Source organism: Equus quagga, chromosome 7, assembly GCF_021613505.1.
Source record: "Equus quagga isolate Etosha38 chromosome 7, UCLA_HA_Equagga_1.0, whole genome shotgun sequence".
Classification (NCBI taxonomy): domain Eukaryota; kingdom Metazoa; phylum Chordata; class Mammalia; order Perissodactyla; family Equidae; genus Equus; species Equus quagga.
Window position 1 is genome coordinate 22,052,980 of NC_060273.1, and position 17,241 is coordinate 22,070,220.

General features: G+C 54.2%; 3 protein-coding genes across 5 annotated transcripts; 2 read left to right on the forward strand and 1 right to left on the reverse strand.

Moving 5' to 3' along the window:
• The first annotated feature begins 103 nt into the window (after positions 1-103).
• On the forward strand, positions 104-2,196 carry YPEL3 (yippee like 3). Its single transcript, XM_046666448.1, has 4 exons — positions 104-220; positions 326-369; positions 583-691; positions 2,107-2,196. Exons 1-4 carry the CDS (start codon positions 104-106, stop codon positions 2,194-2,196), a joined length of 360 nt encoding a protein of 119 aa, XP_046522404.1.
• TBX6 (T-box transcription factor 6) lies at positions 127-7,918 on the forward strand. 2 transcript variants are annotated; one of them, XM_046668142.1, is made up of 10 exons: positions 127-220; positions 326-369; positions 2,107-3,854; positions 3,940-4,165; positions 5,101-5,368; positions 5,450-5,596; positions 5,674-5,744; positions 6,875-6,948; positions 7,031-7,214; positions 7,297-7,918. In XM_046668142.1, exons 3-10 carry the CDS (start codon positions 3,737-3,739, stop codon positions 7,505-7,507), a joined length of 1,299 nt encoding a protein of 432 aa, XP_046524098.1. In that variant the 5' UTR covers positions 127-220; positions 326-369; positions 2,107-3,736; the 3' UTR covers positions 7,508-7,918. The 2 variants fall into 2 exon arrangements, with proteins under 2 accessions (XP_046524098.1, XP_046524099.1); XM_046668143.1 differs by lacking the exons at positions 127-220; positions 326-369 and adding an exon at positions 632-768.
• A 393-nt stretch (positions 7,919-8,311) lies between these two features.
• Positions 8,312-16,063, reverse strand: PPP4C (protein phosphatase 4 catalytic subunit). Of its 2 annotated transcripts, XM_046668235.1 has the most exons (9): positions 15,970-16,063; positions 15,575-15,735; positions 11,746-11,797; positions 11,156-11,206; positions 10,835-10,936; positions 10,060-10,233; positions 9,841-9,967; positions 8,829-9,018; positions 8,312-8,745 (listed from the first exon to the last, which is right to left on the reverse strand). In XM_046668235.1, the coding sequence occupies exons 2-9, from the start codon at positions 15,670-15,672 to the stop codon at positions 8,616-8,618; spliced, it is 924 nt and encodes a 307-aa protein (XP_046524191.1). In that variant the 5' UTR covers positions 15,673-15,735; positions 15,970-16,063; the 3' UTR covers positions 8,312-8,615. The 2 variants fall into 2 exon arrangements, with proteins under 2 accessions (XP_046524191.1, XP_046524190.1); XM_046668234.1 differs by having other exon boundaries at positions 15,575-16,051.
• Positions 16,064-17,241: the final 1,178 nt, after the last annotated feature.

Sequence of the window (17,241 nt, forward strand, 5' to 3'; positions counted from 1 at the left end):
CCCAGGTCCTGACAGCCCACTCACTTCCTCCCTGCAGGCACTGGGCTCCCTCTGCTCCCCTTGGGCTGCTCCCCGCGTGGGGCCACTGCCCCCGGCCCCCGCCATGGTGCGGATTTCAAAGCCCAAGACGTTTCAGGCCTACCTGGATGATTGTCACCGGAGGTATAGCTGTGCCCACTGCCGCGCTCACCTGGCCAACCACGACGACCTCATCTCCAAGGTAACCAGGTCACAGTTGGGGCTGGAATGGGAGGCTAGAGGGGCTGCCTGGAAGCTCCCCACCAATAGCCTTGACCCCCCCTTTTCTCTCCCTCCCCACCTTTAGTCCTTCCAGGGCAGTCAGGGGCGTGCCTATCTCTTCAACTCTGTGTGAGTATTTGGCCTCCCTTCTTTCTTTCCTTGACCTCTGTTGTGACCTGTGACCCCTGGCATCATGCTAAGACTCCTAGAGTCCCCTGGTTCAGGCAGGAAGCTGTTATTGCCCTTTTCTTGGATGCTAAGGACAGACACAGTTGGATACAAGATAGAGGGGGGCCTTCTGATGGCGGGACCCTCCCTGGGACTGCCCCCATGTCCCCGCAGGGTGAACGTGGGCTGCGGGCCAGCCGAGGAGCGGGTGCTGCTGACAGGTCTCCATGCTGTCGCTGACATCCACTGCGAGAACTGCAAGACCACTTTGGGCTGGAAATATGTGAGTCAGTGACCTCTGACCCCAGGCTAGCCTTTGACCTGACCTCACATCACCTCCTCATCACAAGCAGTCATCTGGTAATCTTTCAGAGTGTACAGGCCCAGCTCACATGAGTAAAACTATCTTTTCATTCTCTGACCATGTTCTCTTCTCTCACATCCTGCAAGGGCTTTTAGAATTTTTCCTTTAACGCATCCCTTTCCTCACAGACACAAGCATCCCCATTTTAGAGATGAGGATATAATCAGAATTACCACATACTGAATGCTTATGTGCCCTGCACTGTTATGTGCTTGGCATATATTATCTTATTCAATCGTTGCAACAATCCTATAGGTAGAGTCTATTCTTATCTCCACTTTACAGAAGAAGAAAGGAATGCCCAGAGATGTTAGGTAATTTGCACAAGGTCACACAACTGGTAAGTAACAAAATAGGGACCAGAATTCTAGTTTTGTTTTTTAACTCCAAACCCTTGACCCCCAGCTTCTATTGCCCTTCAGATGATCAGAAAAATTGCCCAAGATCCCACAGCAACCTGGAGTTTGGGTCTCTGAGCCTCCATTTCCCCTGCCCTCATTGCCACTGCTGCTGTCCAGGGTCTGATTTCTCTTTCCTGAGTCTCATTTCCTTATCTGGCAGTGGAGGATACAGCCACTACCTGGCATCCAAGATTGTTATGGGGATCAGATTAGATGGCACAAAAGAAGATGCTCTTGAGAAACTGCAAGGGACAGGATTCTTGAGGTGTCACTTGGAGCTGTGATGCCTCTGTGAGGCATCTCTGGATGCCCCAGGCAAGAGACAGGCAGATAGACAGCCCTGACCTGAATTCACCCCTATCCCTGCCGCAGATTTGCTTTGTGTCCCCAGACAGGTGGCTTGGCCTCTGTGGACCTCTGTAAAATAAAGAGGTGGCCTAATCCAGAGGTTAAAAACTCAAGTTCTTGCGGGACCAAGCAGATACTGTGGATCTGCAAAAGGGGCAGCATAGACCTGGGGAGGACGGATGGTTGTGGCAGACTGGAGTGAGCATGGCCTGCCTATATTTTAGTATTTTAAAGTTATTTTTATTAAACTCTGTTGGCCAAACAAAACACAGGTATAGGCCAAAACTGGCCCTCAGGCTACTGGTTTGTAATTCCTGGATCTTTGTTGGAGCCATATCCTCTCTGTTGGAGAGCCAACATTAGTACTTAAAAAGTACCTGTGATTCATAGAGTTCTGTCTGTCCCCTGTTAGTGAGAAACCTGGCCCCGCCATTTACCGGCTTTGTATCTGTGGGCAAGTGGCTTGGCTTCTCTTGGTGACAGTGCCCTCGTATGTAAAATGGGGCCAATCATATCCACTCCCCAACCCCTATCCCTTTTGGTAAGACCCTTGCCCCAGAGTGACGGCCTCTCCCCTCTTTCCAGGAACAGGCCTTTGAGAGCAGCCAGAAGTACAAAGAGGGGAAGTACATCATTGAACTCAACCACATGATCAAAGACAACGGCTGGGACTGACCCCTGCCTCTGCCGCATGTGGCTCCAGCCCGGCCTGGCCGCCAGGGGGCGCCACTGGCTTCCCTCCACACGAAGGGAGCTCTGGACCTTCAAGGCCTCTGCAGAGGAAGGATCCAGCTCCTGTACATATATTTTATTGCATGCACTGTGACCTTGGGGGGGGGGAGCTCAGAAGGTGGACGACGCCCCCGCACCTCCCCGCGATCTGGCTGGCTTGGATCTCGTTTTTAACCCCTTCCTGCCCCGCCTGCCCTATAGATATGGCCTACGTGCTGCTCTCTTCGCCCCAGTGCACCATCTGCCCTGTGAACTTCTTCTCCCACTGGGCCCCTCTTACCCCAGGCGCGTCTGCTCCCCTTGTTCTGTAGCGTTTGTACATAATAAAACAATGGAGTGGAGACAGCCCAGGCTCATGTGGAATCCGGGAAAGTGGGTCTCCATGCAGATTCCTGCCTCTATAGACCTGTTCCTTTCTGAGCCCCGACGGGGCCGGGGGTAGGTACGGCGGTCAAAGCTGGGAGCCTGTATTCCTGGGGCCTGGCTTCAGCCATCTTCTCTAGGACCCAGGATGGGTCTTACTGCCGGTAGAGATTCCCGCGCTCACTCTGGGCTCCCTAGGCCTTGACCTCGGCTGATCTGCGTCTTCTCGGCCTTAGCGTTTTGCCGCCGCCTGGGGGCAGCTCTCCTGCGAGACCACCGCACCGCCAGTTTCACCGCCCCTCTCGTCTCAACTACAACTTCCAGCGGCCCCAGCGGCAACTGTCTGTCTCCTCCGCGCCGAGCCTCGGCGCTGGGCCTGCTGGGAAGTGTAGTTCCGAGGGCGCCTCAGCGCGGGACCTTCTGGGAAACCCAGGCGCCAGAGACTGTCGAGCTGTGGGCGCCTCTAAACTTTTGAGACTTGGCCGAGGGTGAAGGTTTTTCAGAATAGGAAGCAGGAAAGACTGCAGGGTTTAGGCCTCAGTTGCGGACTCCTCGAGGTCCCCACTGCCCGCGTAACAAGCTCAGGCCGCGTCCCTCCAGCTCTGCTCTTTCCCTCCCTCCAGTCATGCTTAGTCCCTCCAGCCCTGTCCTCCAAGTGAAGGGAGGTCACCTGCCAGAAAAGTCTGGGGGCCAAGATCTGTCCCAGGACTCCAGGCTCCATCCCAGGGTCCAGGTCCCGCCCCTCAGTAGCTTATCCCTAGCCGGGGCTCCCCCCGTGGGAACGGGGACCAGCTGGCCGGAAGCGCCAAACTGCATCCCTGTCCGAGCCCGGGGGATCAATCAGGCCGAGGAGTTAATTATGTAATGAGGGGGCAGGGGGTCGGGGCTAATGAAGCCTGGGGGGAGGAGGGGAGAGGGGAGGGTACCCAGGTATCCGGCCCCCTCTTGGACCCCTTCCAGGCCCCAGGGGTCTCCACCCCAGCCCAACTCCAGGGCCCCAAAGAGGGGAGGGGCTGTGATCCTGGGTCTGGAAGAGGCTGAGCTGTGAGCTATAAAGGGGGCATCACTCAGCACTGGGGGACTCCAGGCAGCGTGATCTGAAGCCAAACAGGACTACTCCATGTACCATCCACGGGAATTGTACCCCTCCCTGGGGACTGGCTACCGCCTTGGGCCCCCTCAGCCTGGGGCAGATTCCAACTTCCCACCCGCCCTGGCAGAGGGCTACCACTACCCCGGTGAGCTTTGGGATGAGCTCCTGTGTGCGGATTGAGGGGGCTGCTGTGGCCCTTGGCTGGCTCCTCATTCTCCTCTCATCTCCAGATCTGGACATTCCTAAACTGGATTGCTTCCTCTCCGGGATTGAGGCTGCTCCCCGCACCCTGGCTGCTCCTCCACCTCTGCCCCCAGCCCTGGGCACTGAGCCAGCCCCACCAGCCCCAGAGGCCCTTCATTCACTCCCTGGCGTCAGCCTGAGCCTGGAGAACCGGGAGCTGTGGAAAGAGTTCAACTCCGTGGGAACAGAGATGATCATCACCAAAGCTGGGAGGTGAGGGGGCTAGGCCAGGATCAGAAGACCCAGGGTGTCCCTGGTGGGGGTCTCTTGGGAACGGCAGAGTTCCTGGTGATGGGGCTAGGTTTGAGGGTTTCTAGGGGGAATAGAGCTCTGCCTAAGTTCACAGTGTGATTGTGGCCTGGGTCATTCTGTGGCCAGGGTCAAGTGTCAGTCTGTGTAGTCTGTGGCTGGTTTAGGGACCAACCTTTGGCAAGGGTCATAGGTCAGTCTAGGCTGGGGTCAGAAAGTATGACTGGGTTATGGGTTAGTATGTGGCCTAGATCAGGGGGTCAGTCTGTGGCTGGAGTCAGGGTTCAGACTATGATTAGAGTCAAGGGCCGGCCAGTGACTGGCATCAGGGAAATCTGTCCAGGATCAGGGGTCAGTATGTGACCAGGTCCTGGGTCACCCTGGAGGCAAGGATGTGGTCAGTGTGTAGCCTGTATCCGGGTCTTTATCTAGGCCAGGAGCTCAGGCCCTAGCATGGTAAGTCCTCTGCCCCGCTGAAGGCGGAGCATTTTTTCTCCTGAAGCACATTTGTCCAGGTGCTGTAGATTCTGGTGCTGGAGATAGGGTGAGGAGGCCAGGGTAGAGAGCAGGAGGCCCCTGGCAAGATTTCCAGGAGAACAATGTGTCACCCCTGTTTCTTCAAATGGAGTTTGAGGGGCCAGGAGTCAGGAGTCGGGGCTCCGCTCCTAACCTGTTGTATAACCCTGGTCAGATCACCTGTCTGTCCTGTTTTCCATCTGTGAAATGGGATGAGACAAGCTTCCAACTCTAAGATCCTGCCCTCTGAGTTCTGATTCCACTTCCTTCAACATTTCTCTGACAGAACTGGGTGAGCTAGTGGCTATGGCCCCTTGCCGATGCTGGGCCCACCTATGGCCAGTGGATAGCTCCAGGCCCCTCCTATCCCCTTCCCTGTCCAGGCGCATGTTTCCTGCTTGCCGGGTATCTGTCACCGGCCTGGACCCCGAGGCCCGCTACCTGTTTCTTCTCGATGTGATTCCAGTGGATGGGGCTCGCTACCGCTGGCAGGGCCGGCGCTGGGAGCCCAGCGGCAAGGCGGAGCCCCGCCTGCCTGACCGTGTCTACATTCATCCTGACTCTCCTGCCACTGGTGCCCACTGGATGCGGCAACCTGTGTCTTTCCATCGTGTCAAGCTCACCAACAGCACACTGGACCCCCATGGCCATGTGAGGCCCAGGCTGGGACCCTAGAATGGGGGTTAGGGGTGGGGCCCAGGACAGGGGTCACTCTCGTTTCTTCTCTCCCAGCTGATCTTGCACTCCATGCACAAGTATCAGCCCCGTGTACACTTGGTGCGGGCCGCCCAGCTTTGCAGCCAACACTGGGGGGGCGTTGCCTCCTTCCGCTTCCCTGAAACCATGTTCATCTCCGTGACAGCCTACCAGAACCCACGGGTAAGTGACCCTGCTTGAGGGGGTGGTGGCGCCCTGCCCAGGCTGCAGGAGCTTTGACCTTGAATGTGTGCCCCCAGATCACACAACTGAAGATTGCGGCCAACCCCTTCGCCAAGGGCTTCCGGGAGAACGGCAGAAACTGTAAGAGGTGGGCATTGTTCATTCACTCACTCGTTCATTCAACAAATGTTTATTAATCACCCACTATGTGCCAGGCACTGTGCTGGATGCCAGGAACACAATGGTAAATAAGCACATTTATTCACTCACTGATTCAGCAGACACTTATTCAGCACCTGCTGTGTGCCAGGCACAGCTCTAGGCCCTGGAGATGCATCAGTGAACAAAACAAACCAAACCCCTGCCCTCATGGAACTGATACTCTTCTAGTGGGCAGACTAGACAGGTAAACAAGGGAAATAAAATATTATATAATATGTTAGGAATAAGTTCTAAAGATTAAAGAAAGCAAGGAAGGGCTGGAGTGAGGCGTTCGACTAGAGGCCTGGAAAGGTCCTGAAGGAAGTATGGGAGGAAGCCATGTGGATATGAGGAAAAGCTTGCCAGGGAGTGGGAACAGCATGTGCAAGGGCCATGAGGTGGGAGCATGCTGGAGTGGAATCAGAGGCAAGTTGAGAGGTGATGCTCCCGCTGGATTATGTTGGACAGTAAAGGTTTAGTGAAGACTTTGGTTTCTATTCTGAGTACTGCCCCCTCAGAGCCGGCCTTGCCCTCAAGGAGCTTACAGTCAGGCAGAAGACAGAGACATTACTCACCCTAACAAATGTAAAAGTAGAACTGTTGACAAATGTTATCAAGGAGGGTGTGTGGTGCTGTGGGAGGTCGGGAGGACTTCCTTGAGGAAGTTCTACTTGAACTGAGACAAGAAGGATGAGCTAAGTTGGTGAAGAGGAGACAGAAGAGGATTCCAGAGTGGAGCTGAAAGGCAGCTACCGTGGAGATGGACAGAGTGAGCAAGGTAGGACGAGCTGGGTTCGGACCATACCTTGCCCTTGTAGCTTGGGAAGGAGTTGCTGTTGATTCTAAATGCAATAGGAAACCACTGGAAAGTTTTAAGTGGGAAATAAATCCCAGCTTGGCCACTTTCTAGTCATTTAATTCTCTAGCCTTCAGTTCCTTCATCTGTAAAATGGGTATAATAACGGCACCTACCTGATATGGTCCCTGGGAGGGTGAAATGCCTGGCACCTGGTAAGTGCTGTTATTACCATCATCATCACCATCATCACCACCATCATCACCATTATTGTTCCCCAGGGAGCGAGACGCCCGTGTGAAGAGGAAACTACGGGGCCCAGAGCCAGTAGCCACAGAGGCCTATGGGAGTGGAGGTGAGTGTAGTCCCAATGGTGATGGAGACAGGCCTGAGATGCTGATCCTCCTTAGCCCAACCTGTCCCTTTTCTCCCCCCAGATGCTCCAGGTGGTCCCTGTGATTCCACATTGGGTGGGGATACTCGTGAGTCAGATCCAGAGCAGGCCCCAGCCCCTGGGGAAGCTGCCCCTGCCTCAGCTCCTCCATGTGGTGGCCCCAGTGCTGAGGCCTACCTTCTGCACCCTGCAGCTTTCCATGGGGCCCCTGGTCACCTTCCAACCAGGCAAGTGAGACAAGGGCACAAGGCTGGGCTGTTCCAGGCCGGAGGTCCCACTCCCATTCTGACACCTCTCCCCCCACTTCAGGAACCCCAGCTTCCCTGAGGCTCCAGACTCTGGGCACCCAGCCCCCTACTCAGCTGCATTCCTGGAGCTGCAGCCCGGGCCAGGGGCCTCAGGATACCCAGGAGCTCCCCCAGCACCCTTTGCCTCGCATTTCCTCCAAGGGGGCCCCTTCCCCCTACCTTACCCTGGACCTGGGGCTTACCTCGACGTAGGCTCCAAACCAATGTACTGAGCTATTGCGAGGCCCCTCTGCCTCCCTCCTTGTCTTCCATTACAAACCTCCAGTTCCCTTCCCCCAGGCCTATAGCCCCACTTCCACTGGCCCCATCCCCCACACCAAATGGCTGCGTTGGGCCTCTCCTCTCCACTTCACACTTTGATTTCACTCCCACCCCCCTCTGGCTTCAAAGCTCTGGCTAAGCTGCCGAGAGTCCAGCTGGGGCCAGCTTCCCCTTCCCAGCTCTCACCTCTCACCTCCGTGTGAATGGAGGGAGGCTCTGCCTAGCCAAATGGGCGTCGGACCAGCACTCCCACCTCCCGGGCCTCACCCTTGGGCTCCTCACCCTGTCTCTTCTCATCACCAGAGTATTTTTGTTAATAAAACTCTAAAGACACTGGTGCTCTGGAAACATTGGGCTAATGGTGTTTGCCATTGGGCGGTGCTGGGTGAGCAAAGGTTTCGTGGGGAGACCCAGGCCCGGACCCAGACTTGCCATTTCCAGTTGCTTGACCTTGTGCACATAAATCAACCTGATCTGGGCCTGTTTCCTCTTCAGGAAAATCAATGTCCTGACATTCACCGTTTTGAAAATTAAAACAGGCCTCTGAGGACCCAGCCCTCTACCTGGCACTCAGGAAGCCCTCAGGAGAGGTCGCTGTCACTGGATGGGGACCAGGAGGCTTTAGGCAAGTTGACCGGCCTGAGCCTCACCTTCCGGGCAGGATTAGGGCTCTGGTGCAGTCAAGGGCCTCACTGGCCCTTGGTCCCAGGGCAGCATCGCTGCTCAGTTCCAGTCAAGTCTGACCAAACCCAAAGACCATTTTTCTTCTTTTATTAGAATTTTTTTCTTTTCTTTTTCTCAAAATTTTTATCTAAAAACAAAAACGAAAAAAAATTATTGGAAACTTCATAGTTCAACTGGGGAGAAAGGAGAGGAGGAGCATGGAACTGAAGCTCCAAGCCTCTTCAGAGAAAGTCCTCACCCTCGAAGTGCCCTCTTTAGGGCGAGAGCAGAGCCGGGGACAGCACCCCTCCATGCCCAGCCTCTGTCTGGAGAAGAGGGCAGAGTCACAGTGGTCCAAAGGCCAGAGGGGCTGGAGGGGGACAGGGGCCAAAGGGGTCAGAGGAAGTAGTCGGCCACGGGCTTCTTGGAGGGGATGCCCCGTGTCTCTTGGGGAGCAGCCTCGAAGATGATGAAATCTTTCTGGAGATGCTCGTCCAGCTCCAAGATGGCAGCCACATTCCCACAGCTGGAAGTGAGAGGACAGCAGTGTTAGAGTGTGTCAGCCTACATCCCCACCCCTACCTTGACCTCCTGGCCCAGGCAGCTCACCGGTAGCAATAGTTGGGTGCCGACCACACCGTGAGCACAGTCTCATTGAAGTGCCACTTGTAACCTTCCATCACCAGTTGGTGGGCACGGCAGATCATGTCAATGTCGTTGGCTGCATTGAACTGGGCTACCACGTCACTGCCAAATAAGTAGCCAGCCCCCCGGGGGCTCACGCCCCAGCCAGTTGTGTCTGAAGCAAATAAAGGTACGGATGGGGAGAGGGTGTCTTCAAGGCTTCTCTGGTTGTCTATTGCCCTTCGAAGGAGAGTATCCTCTCCCCCTCCCTCCCTGAGACCCACGGGGCAAGAGCACAGGGCCTGAATGTGTTCTGGGGGATCCTGGGAGATAGGACAGCAAATGTTGAAGCAGATAAGCTCCAAAGAAGAAAGAATTTCCTGATAGTTGGAGCCACCTCATAATCAGAGTGACCATGTAATTTGCTGTCCAAACAGATACACACAAGAGTGAAAGGAGGTGCTCACAATCATCACGCTGGAATAGCAGGTGTGAACAAGGGCTGTCCTGGCCAGCCCAAGTACCCAGGCGGGGGCACGGCCGTGAGGGACTGGAGGCTGTGTGTGGTACAGCAGAAAGAGCTCTGGACTGGCATCTGGGAGACTTAGCTTCAGTCTTGGCTCTGTTTCACACTAGCTGGGGAACCCCACAAAATGAGGGGCCCTCAGTGGGAATCTGACCTCTACAGAAGCACCTTCGCATTCAAGGAGCCAACAGTTTTGTCCTAAACAAGCCTCTAGGCCATGATATACATGCCCCAACTCCCTCTCTGAGCTCAAAGTACCCAGCTAACCATGCTCCACTTCCTCATGGAGGGCGCTGGCTGGTCAGCAGGTCGAGCACAGAGACCAGTGAAGACTGGCCCACTCTGCTCTTCCCCAATTGCACCTCGCCTGACTGTCCCTTCAGCATACTTACTTTACGCACAGGACTCCCTCAGTCTCTCCCCAAGCAAGGGTAGAACCCGCCGTCCCCTGCTCCGCCCGCCAGCCCTCACCTTCAGGGTCGGACCAGAGCAGATCACACATGGGCCCGTCGTGAGGCACCTCTTGCTTTCGGTCAATTGTCCGGATCTGGTCCAGGGTCTGGATGGACGGGGAGAGACCCCCATGCACGCAAAAGATCTACAGGGGAGAGCACGAAAGGAGGGAACAGAGGCTGAGGCCCAGGCCTCTCCCATCCCACCAAACCCCATGAAGTCCTGGTGCCAGCCTACCTTGCCATCGATGATGGCCGAGAGGCTGAGGTAGTCAAAGATCTCAGTGCAGTAGCGCCACACCGTCACCGAGCCATATTTGCGTAGACACTCATCATAGAAGCCGTAGACCTGAGTGATCTGACGGCTCTCATGGTTGCCCCGGATCAGGGTGATGCGGTCAGGATAGCGAACCTGGAGGTAGCCATCAAGCCAGGGCTGGGGTCTAGGACCTGTCTCCCCAGCATGGATCTCCTCACATCTGCCAGCCCCACTCCATCCTCCTCACCACTGCCCTGGCCCAGATTCATGTCATCTCTTACCTGAATCATGCTGCATCCACCTCATAAGCTCCCAGTCCCTCCTCCAGAGGATGCAAAGCTGACCCCTGCCCCATCAACTACAAACCTAATGGCTTCTCTTCCACCTACCAGGGACAGACCAAGTCCTTAGCAAGACATTCAAGGTGCTTTGTCATCTAGCCCCTTACCATCTCTCTCCCACCAATGGATACTGTATCCAGTTGAACTCAACTCTTTGCCACTTTCTGAACAGTGAGCCTCTATTCCTCCCCTACAATGCCGCCCCTCTGACCTCATCCTCCAGGGGCCCAATCAGATGCCCCCAAGTCAAGGAAAGCTTCTCTGACCACCCCCTGCCAGGCAGCATCTGTCCCTGACCGGCAGCAGAGCTCAGAGTTGGGGCTGAGTGGCGCAGGAGTTGAGGGCAGAAAGGACGCAGATGGGTCAGGCCTGAGGTGGCCTAGGTTTGGGCTCCAGAAAACAGGGGTTCTCACCTTAAGTGCCAGCAGCAGGAGGAACGTTTCGACGCTATAGAAACCACGATCCACAAAGTCCCCCATGAAGAGGTAGTTGGTCTCAGGGACATCACCTCCCACCTGGGGGGAAGGACGAGGTTCTGCTTGGTCCTAACTGTCCCCCACCCACTGTGGTGGCCTGTTTTCCTGTCAAGTTAAGGCCTGTCTTTCATGAAGGGCCCAGCTAACTAGAGGCCTCCTGCCCCTACTCCACTCACCAAATTCCAAGTTTTCACTCTCAATAAAGGCTCTTCCAGCCAATCCCCCAGGTCACCTTTCCCAGCGTTTCCCCACACTCACTCTGAACAGCTCCTTGAGGTCATAGAATTGTCCATGGATGTCACCACATACCTGGGAAGCGAGAAGGGGGGTCGGAATTCACTCGGTCCGAAAGCCTCTGCTCCCAGCAGCTAGCCTTCAAACACCCACTGCTTTAGGAGATCCTTATTGCTCCTGGCTAAACCTCTACTTCTCAAGGTCCAAACTCTACTCTCTCACCCCAAGTTAGCCGGGTCTGGAATCCGCCCTCATCCCACAGTGAGTGCCAGCTATTCTGTGGGCAAGCTCTAGAGCTAGGTCTTTCCAGCTAGACTGGTAGCTCCTGGAGGACCTGGCCCTCCTCTCCCCACTCCTCTCACGGTAACCCAGAATAAAGGTACTAATAACACAGAAAACACAGAAACACGGGGAGAAGAATCAGTCACCAAATTAAGAGTCCTTCTGCCCTGGCCAAGAGCATCCCCCCAACAAATCAAAAGACCCTTCCCATAACATCCATTTCTTATAGCAAGGCTGCCCTGAGGATGGGGAGGGGACAGATACATGGGGCTTTCTGGGCTCCCTGGGATGAGGGGTAGACTTTTGGAGCCTGAAAGACTAAGGGTACTCACTGTGACTGGCGAGTCCACTCTCTGCACGTTGCTTTCCTCTACCAAGATCTCTCTGGAGACAGGAGAAGACCAGGGTCACCACAGCCAGGCCAGCCCAGCCCAATTCCTGACCTTTTCTGAGGGGGAGGGGAGGATATGGGGTGGTCCTTGAACCTCTAGGGGGCAGGAGCGAGGTGTGCAATTTCCCCAGGATAGGCTGACCACAGCGCTCACTGCTCAACACCCTTCCACGGCTCCCGGCTGCCAACAGGCCAAAGCCCAGGCTCTTGTTCCAGCATCCAAAGCCTGCCCAAGTAGGACGTGACTCTCCCGGCCTTGACCCTCCCTGCTGCTTCCTTTCATGCAGCCAGCACTCACAAAGAAAATCTATCCCCTCCTCTCCACACAGAGCCCTCTCTCCGTTCATGTTGCTCTCTCAGCCTGGAGCACTCTGAGACTGTGCCCCTGGCTGGGCTCTCCAGATCCTCTCTACCCATCATAGGGGCCTTCTCCCAAAATGTCCAAAGGCACAGGGGGGTCCCCTGGGCAGGCTAGTCATCAGATGTGATAGGCCGTGATCAGATGTGCTCCCCGTCAAAGTGATATGCTGTTGCTACTTTCCCATTATTTATTTAGAGGAAGCAAGGACTTCGTTCTTTCATTCCTCCTTGCAGTGCAGTCTACTTCTCCTTGAGTGAGCATGACATACAACTACTTTGTCAGTTATAGACACTCAATTTCAGTAGTACCATATTTCCAGATTTCGTCCTCGATAACAGTGGTGGTGAACATTCCAGTTCACATCATGCACCAGGACTGTAGTAAGAGCTTTGCATGGATGATGCATGCCATCAGTCACCCTCAAACACAGGCACTTGGATGATCCCCACTGCTCAAATGAAGTTAACTGGCCACAGTCATATAGATGGGACTTGAACCAAGACAGCCTGGCTCCAGGGTCTGGCTCTTATACAGCTATCCTGATGTGGGAGGGCCCCAAGCACTGCTTCAGGCCCCTCTCTTTCTCCCACTAGGGGAGGAGCTCCCTGCATGTCCCTCAGGGTGCTCTGTATGACAAAGGCAGCTCAGGGAGGCATGCCTTGGCTTTCTGGGGATGGGAGGAGGCACTGGCGGTGGTCCAAGGGGCCACAGACAAGCAGGCTCTCCCACCTGTATTGCATCTTGTGTTGAACATCCTCCCACATCAACTGCTTATAATGACCTTGCCAACTGACTAGAGGAGGTTCCTTTCATCCTCATCTGACAGATAAAGAAACACGCTTAGGAAAAAAAGGGAGAGCATCAAGGTGACAAAGCTGGAGAATGGCTGAATTGGACCTCAGTAGCCCAATCTCTTGAGAATTTATGCCAGCCCTTTCTAAATTCTGGGTCAAAACCCCACCTGAGTGCCAGTAGGGCCCTAGCATGGTCATGGTGGAAGGCCCAGCCTCCAACCCCAGCTCTGTCACTTGTAGCATAACACCAGCTCTCCCAGAGCTCACATCTGCTCACCTTGACTTCCACAATGAACACTATCTTTAGGAAGTGCCTACGCAAGTGCCACGCCCTGGTCCTGGATATGCAGAATCTCATTTGAGCTCCATAATGATTTCAAAGACTTGGAGAGGTAAAGTGACTTGATCAAGGTCATATTGTTTATAGGTGACAAAGCTGGGATTCATCCTGGAGGCCACCTGATTCAAAATGCCAAATATGCTGGCATTTTAACAGGAGGAGGTCCAACTCCCACACTTCAGGCCTCTAGAGTTTCACAGGTTTGAGTCTATGTACGCTCTGAGCAAGCTGAAGCTCTGGACTGCCGGCCTTGGCCTGGACTCCTGGTGGGTCCCCCAGGAGGCCATGGCCAGGTGCTAGAGTTGGCACCCCTTCAGATTGGGCCTGGGATAATAGTGGCCAACTCAGGCCTCAGCCTAGTACCTCCTAGCTCCATCTCAGTTTCAACTGCACAAGACTCTCCCACCCCTCAGTCCGCTATAGCTCCCTACTGCCTCCCACACAGTCTAAATGTCTCTGCCTGGCTGTCAATGAGCACGGAGTATAGTGAAAGACCCGGATCCAAGACCAACCTCCCCTCCAACCAGCGGCAAGACATTATCTTCTCTGAGGCTCAGTTTCCTCTTCTGTGAAACCCTCACCCCTGCCCTGCCTATTCCACAGGGCTGCTGCAAAGAGCAATGGAGACTGAATACATCTCTGTTTTTCTGAAATCTCCACAATGCTATCCAAGCATTAGCTACTACCACCAACAAATGGATGTAGGCCCTGTGGAGAGAGAAGACTTATTGGAAAAACAACAGTGCCAGGCAGCAATTGGTTTAAGTTCCTAAAAATGCCAATCAAGACTGAGTAATCGGGGATGACTAAAAACATCTTGGGGTCTGGTCAGGGAAATTTTCTCGAGCTGGCAAAACATAGAAAAGCCATAGACAAGGATTTAAAAAGGGGCCTTGCTTGTTCACCAAACCCATGCAGGCCCTGATGGCCACCAGTTCAGAACCCAGCTCTGCCACTTTCTCTCTGGGTGACCTTGATCAAGTCACTAGTCCTCTAGGGGTCATGGCTTCCTGTTCTGTAAAATGAAGTAAATAATTCCAACCTCACGAGACTGCTGTAGGGAGGAAATGGACTAAGTTCTTTGCTAGTACAAGGCCAGGCTAATAATAGGCCTGTTGTTCAATAAATATGGGATAATTCTGCTGGCTCTTTTCCCACAATTCCTCACCTTGGTGGAAGCCACAGTCAAACAGGAACTCAGAGGAGGCAGGTAACTGGTCTCCTCGCTGTCACCTACACATCTCAGGGCCTCCACTCCTACTATCATCCTGCTCCCATCAGCTACTCAAATTATTTTCATCTTTCAAGACCAACTTCTCTTAAAAGCCTTCCCTGATGACTTCAGTTCCTATCACCACTGTCCTCGTCCTTCACAGTAACAACAATAACACCTAGAAGACTGCTGAGTACTCACTGTACCAAAGCACTATGCTAATCCCAAGCACCAACTGACTGACTCTTCACGACCATCGTATGAAGCGCTATTATTCCCACTTTACAGATCAAGAAACTGAGTCTCAGAGACCTCGAGATCACCAACACAGCTAGTAATTAGCAGAGCTCAGATTCCAAACTAGAGCCATGGCATTCTAAAGTCTGGGCTCTTAACCACTACATCATTCTATTTCCCACCTATGAGTTGGGCCCCTCTCCATATCATGCTTAATTCTACTCTGGCTTATTTGCTACCATTTCTTAGGCTCCCACACTGAACGTGAGAAGGATCTACTCCACCTTCTTGCATTATGGCCTGAAAAGGGACAGGACACGGAGAACTGGCTTCAGACTCCATTCCTTACTTGCTGTAAGGGAGTCCTCACCTGTAAAATGGGGACAATACCACCCACCTTTAACAGTTGTCGTTGGAACTGAAACAATTTTATAAACCAGAGTCTTTACCTCTTCTGCCTTGAACTTTTGTTCTTGCGGACATTCCCTTTTGTCACCTTATTCTTCAAAGTCTACCCGCAAAGTTCAGTTCCTCCAAAAAGCCTTCTCTGTTCCCTCGACAGATACAGTTGTTTCCCTAAGCTTCCCAAGTACTTTCTATGATTCTCTAAGTCCACTGAAAATATATCATCTAATACTTTTAAATGTCTTTATCCAGGTCTTTCTTCCCCCAACAGGCTGGTTGTTCCTCGGGGGAAGCGGCCCTATTCTGCTCCTCTCCGGGAAAGCTTCCAGAATAAGCCAGGCCCAAAGTTCTCAGCTGAGTCTGCCCCAGGCGGGAACCCCTGGGCAGCAGCCAGGCCTCTCTTGGGGCCGCCGGGCTCACCTGGCCTTAGCGCACAGGGCCTTAACTTCGCTCTCCTTGATGAGCTCGCAGCGCCGCAGCTGCTCGATCTGCCGGTCCAGGTCGCTGATCTCCGCCATGACCCCCCCCCGGCGCGGGTCAGAGCCGGGGCCACCGCCCCCTCCGCACCGCACAGGGGTCTCCTGGGAAGGGCGAAGACGAGCCCGCGGTTCAGAGTGTCCGGGACGGGGGGGAGGGACGCCGGGGGGGGGCGCAACTCAATTCCGGAGCTGGCCCGGCCGCCCCCACCCCCGCCTCTCCTCACAGGGCCCCCGGACCCCCCGCGTCCCGCGACCCTCGCCGCCCCCGGCTAACTCCCGTCGAACCCCGCGGTCCCGCGCTAAGGACGGTGGCCTAGAGGAGTCTCGGACTATTACCGCCCCTGCGACTCCGGCGCCCGCTCTCGGGCTCCCTGCTTTCCTCCTTCCCTCCGATTTGGACCACCGCCACCGCCGCTCCTACTTCCGGCCCCGCCGCGGAAGCAAAGTGAGGCCAGTTCCGCCGCGCGCCGGACGTGACGTCATATACACCCCCCTCCCCCGCCGCGCCCTGAGCCCTACCTCACAAGCCTAAGAACGGCTGAGTGCCAAGGGACCGGATGTCGGCAGCGAACGGGCGGAAGTGATTGTGGGCTAAGCCGATTGGCGCTGTGAGCGCTCTGAGGGACCCCGGTCCAGTCCCGTCCCATCTCGGTTAGGGAAGCTGAAGCCGAGCCGGGGCTCCGCCTTGTAACTTGATGTTGCACGTTTTTGTTTACCAGCTTTACTCGGCCTCCCCCATTACAATCCCTGACGGATGGAACTTGCTTTGGTTCACCCTTGCGGCCCTAGTGCTTAGAACAAGGCCTGGCACAGTAGGCATACGTGGGTATTTGCTGATGGATGAAGGAATCCCAGTCCAGATCTCTTTCCCTGGCCCCAGAGAAATCTCTGCCATGGAGGAACTCCGAAGTTAGAGGCAGAAAGGAGTTCACCTCCCCCACACCAAGCCTCTGCCTCAGTCAACATGACCTCCCTAATTCTAGAATGGTCCCCTTGATGCCCCTCAGTTACTTTCTGTTTTTTGTTTCTTTTTTGAACAGGAGAAACTGGCTCAGAGATTAACTTGTTCGTGCTTACATAGTTAAGAATTTTGGGTTTGAATCAAGGTTAAAATTTGAACCCAGGAAAGCTGCGTTCTCAGTTCTAGTTTCTCCTCCTTCTGTCACTTACTTTCTGGAGCTCCCTTTGTCACTGTAAAATAAGAAGTCCAAAATTCCCCCAACCTAGTGTGTGAAGTCTTCTGCTTGCCTAGTCTCTTTGCTGCAGGCAGAGGAAGCAAACTTTAAGAAAACTTCAGTGTCTGAGCCCTTTTGGAATGTTCTTTTTGCTATTTTTGACTGACATTCAATTTTTATTTGCTTTACGTTAGATTTTGTTTCAAATAGTTGAGTGAGGCTAGGCACGGAAGTGAGGGCAAAGTTTAGAGGGGCCCTAGGAAAGGGTTTGGTTTTGGATGTAGGCAACAGATGCATATGTGCACAGAGAAGCAAAGGCCCAAGTCCTTAACCTCCTAGAAGGTCCTAGGTCAGTCAGTTCAATGCAGATCACGATAGGGATTCAGTAGGTCCACAGATCAGAAAGGTCAAGATTTTTATTTCTCTGGAGGGG

Coding starts and splice junctions, on each gene's coding strand:
- YPEL3 (XM_046666448.1), top strand. CDS start 104: ATGGTGCGGATTTCAAAGCCCAAGACGTTTCAGGCCTACCTGGATGAT. Junction 221..325: donor ACGACGACCTCATCTCCAAG/GTAACCAGGTCA, acceptor CCCCACCTTTAG/TCCTTCCAGGGCAGTCAGGG. Junction 370..582: donor GCCTATCTCTTCAACTCTGT/GTGAGTATTTGG, acceptor ATGTCCCCGCAG/GGTGAACGTGGGCTGCGGGC.
- PPP4C (XM_046668235.1), bottom strand. CDS start 15,672: ATGGCGGAGATCAGCGACCTGGACCGGCAGATCGAGCAGCTGCGGCGC. Junction 9,019..9,840: donor GCTCTGGTCCGACCCTGAAG/GTGAGGGCTGGC, acceptor TATTTGCTTCAG/ACACAACTGGCTGGGGCGTG. Junction 8,746..8,828: donor GCACCCAACTATTGCTACCG/GTGAGCTGCCTG, acceptor TCTCACTTCCAG/CTGTGGGAATGTGGCTGCCA.
- TBX6 (XM_046668142.1), top strand. CDS start 3,737: ATGTACCATCCACGGGAATTGTACCCCTCCCTGGGGACTGGCTACCGC. Junction 5,597..5,673: donor CAGCCTACCAGAACCCACGG/GTAAGTGACCCT, acceptor GTGTGCCCCCAG/ATCACACAACTGAAGATTGC. Junction 5,745..6,874: donor AACGGCAGAAACTGTAAGAG/GTGGGCATTGTT, acceptor ATTGTTCCCCAG/GGAGCGAGACGCCCGTGTGA.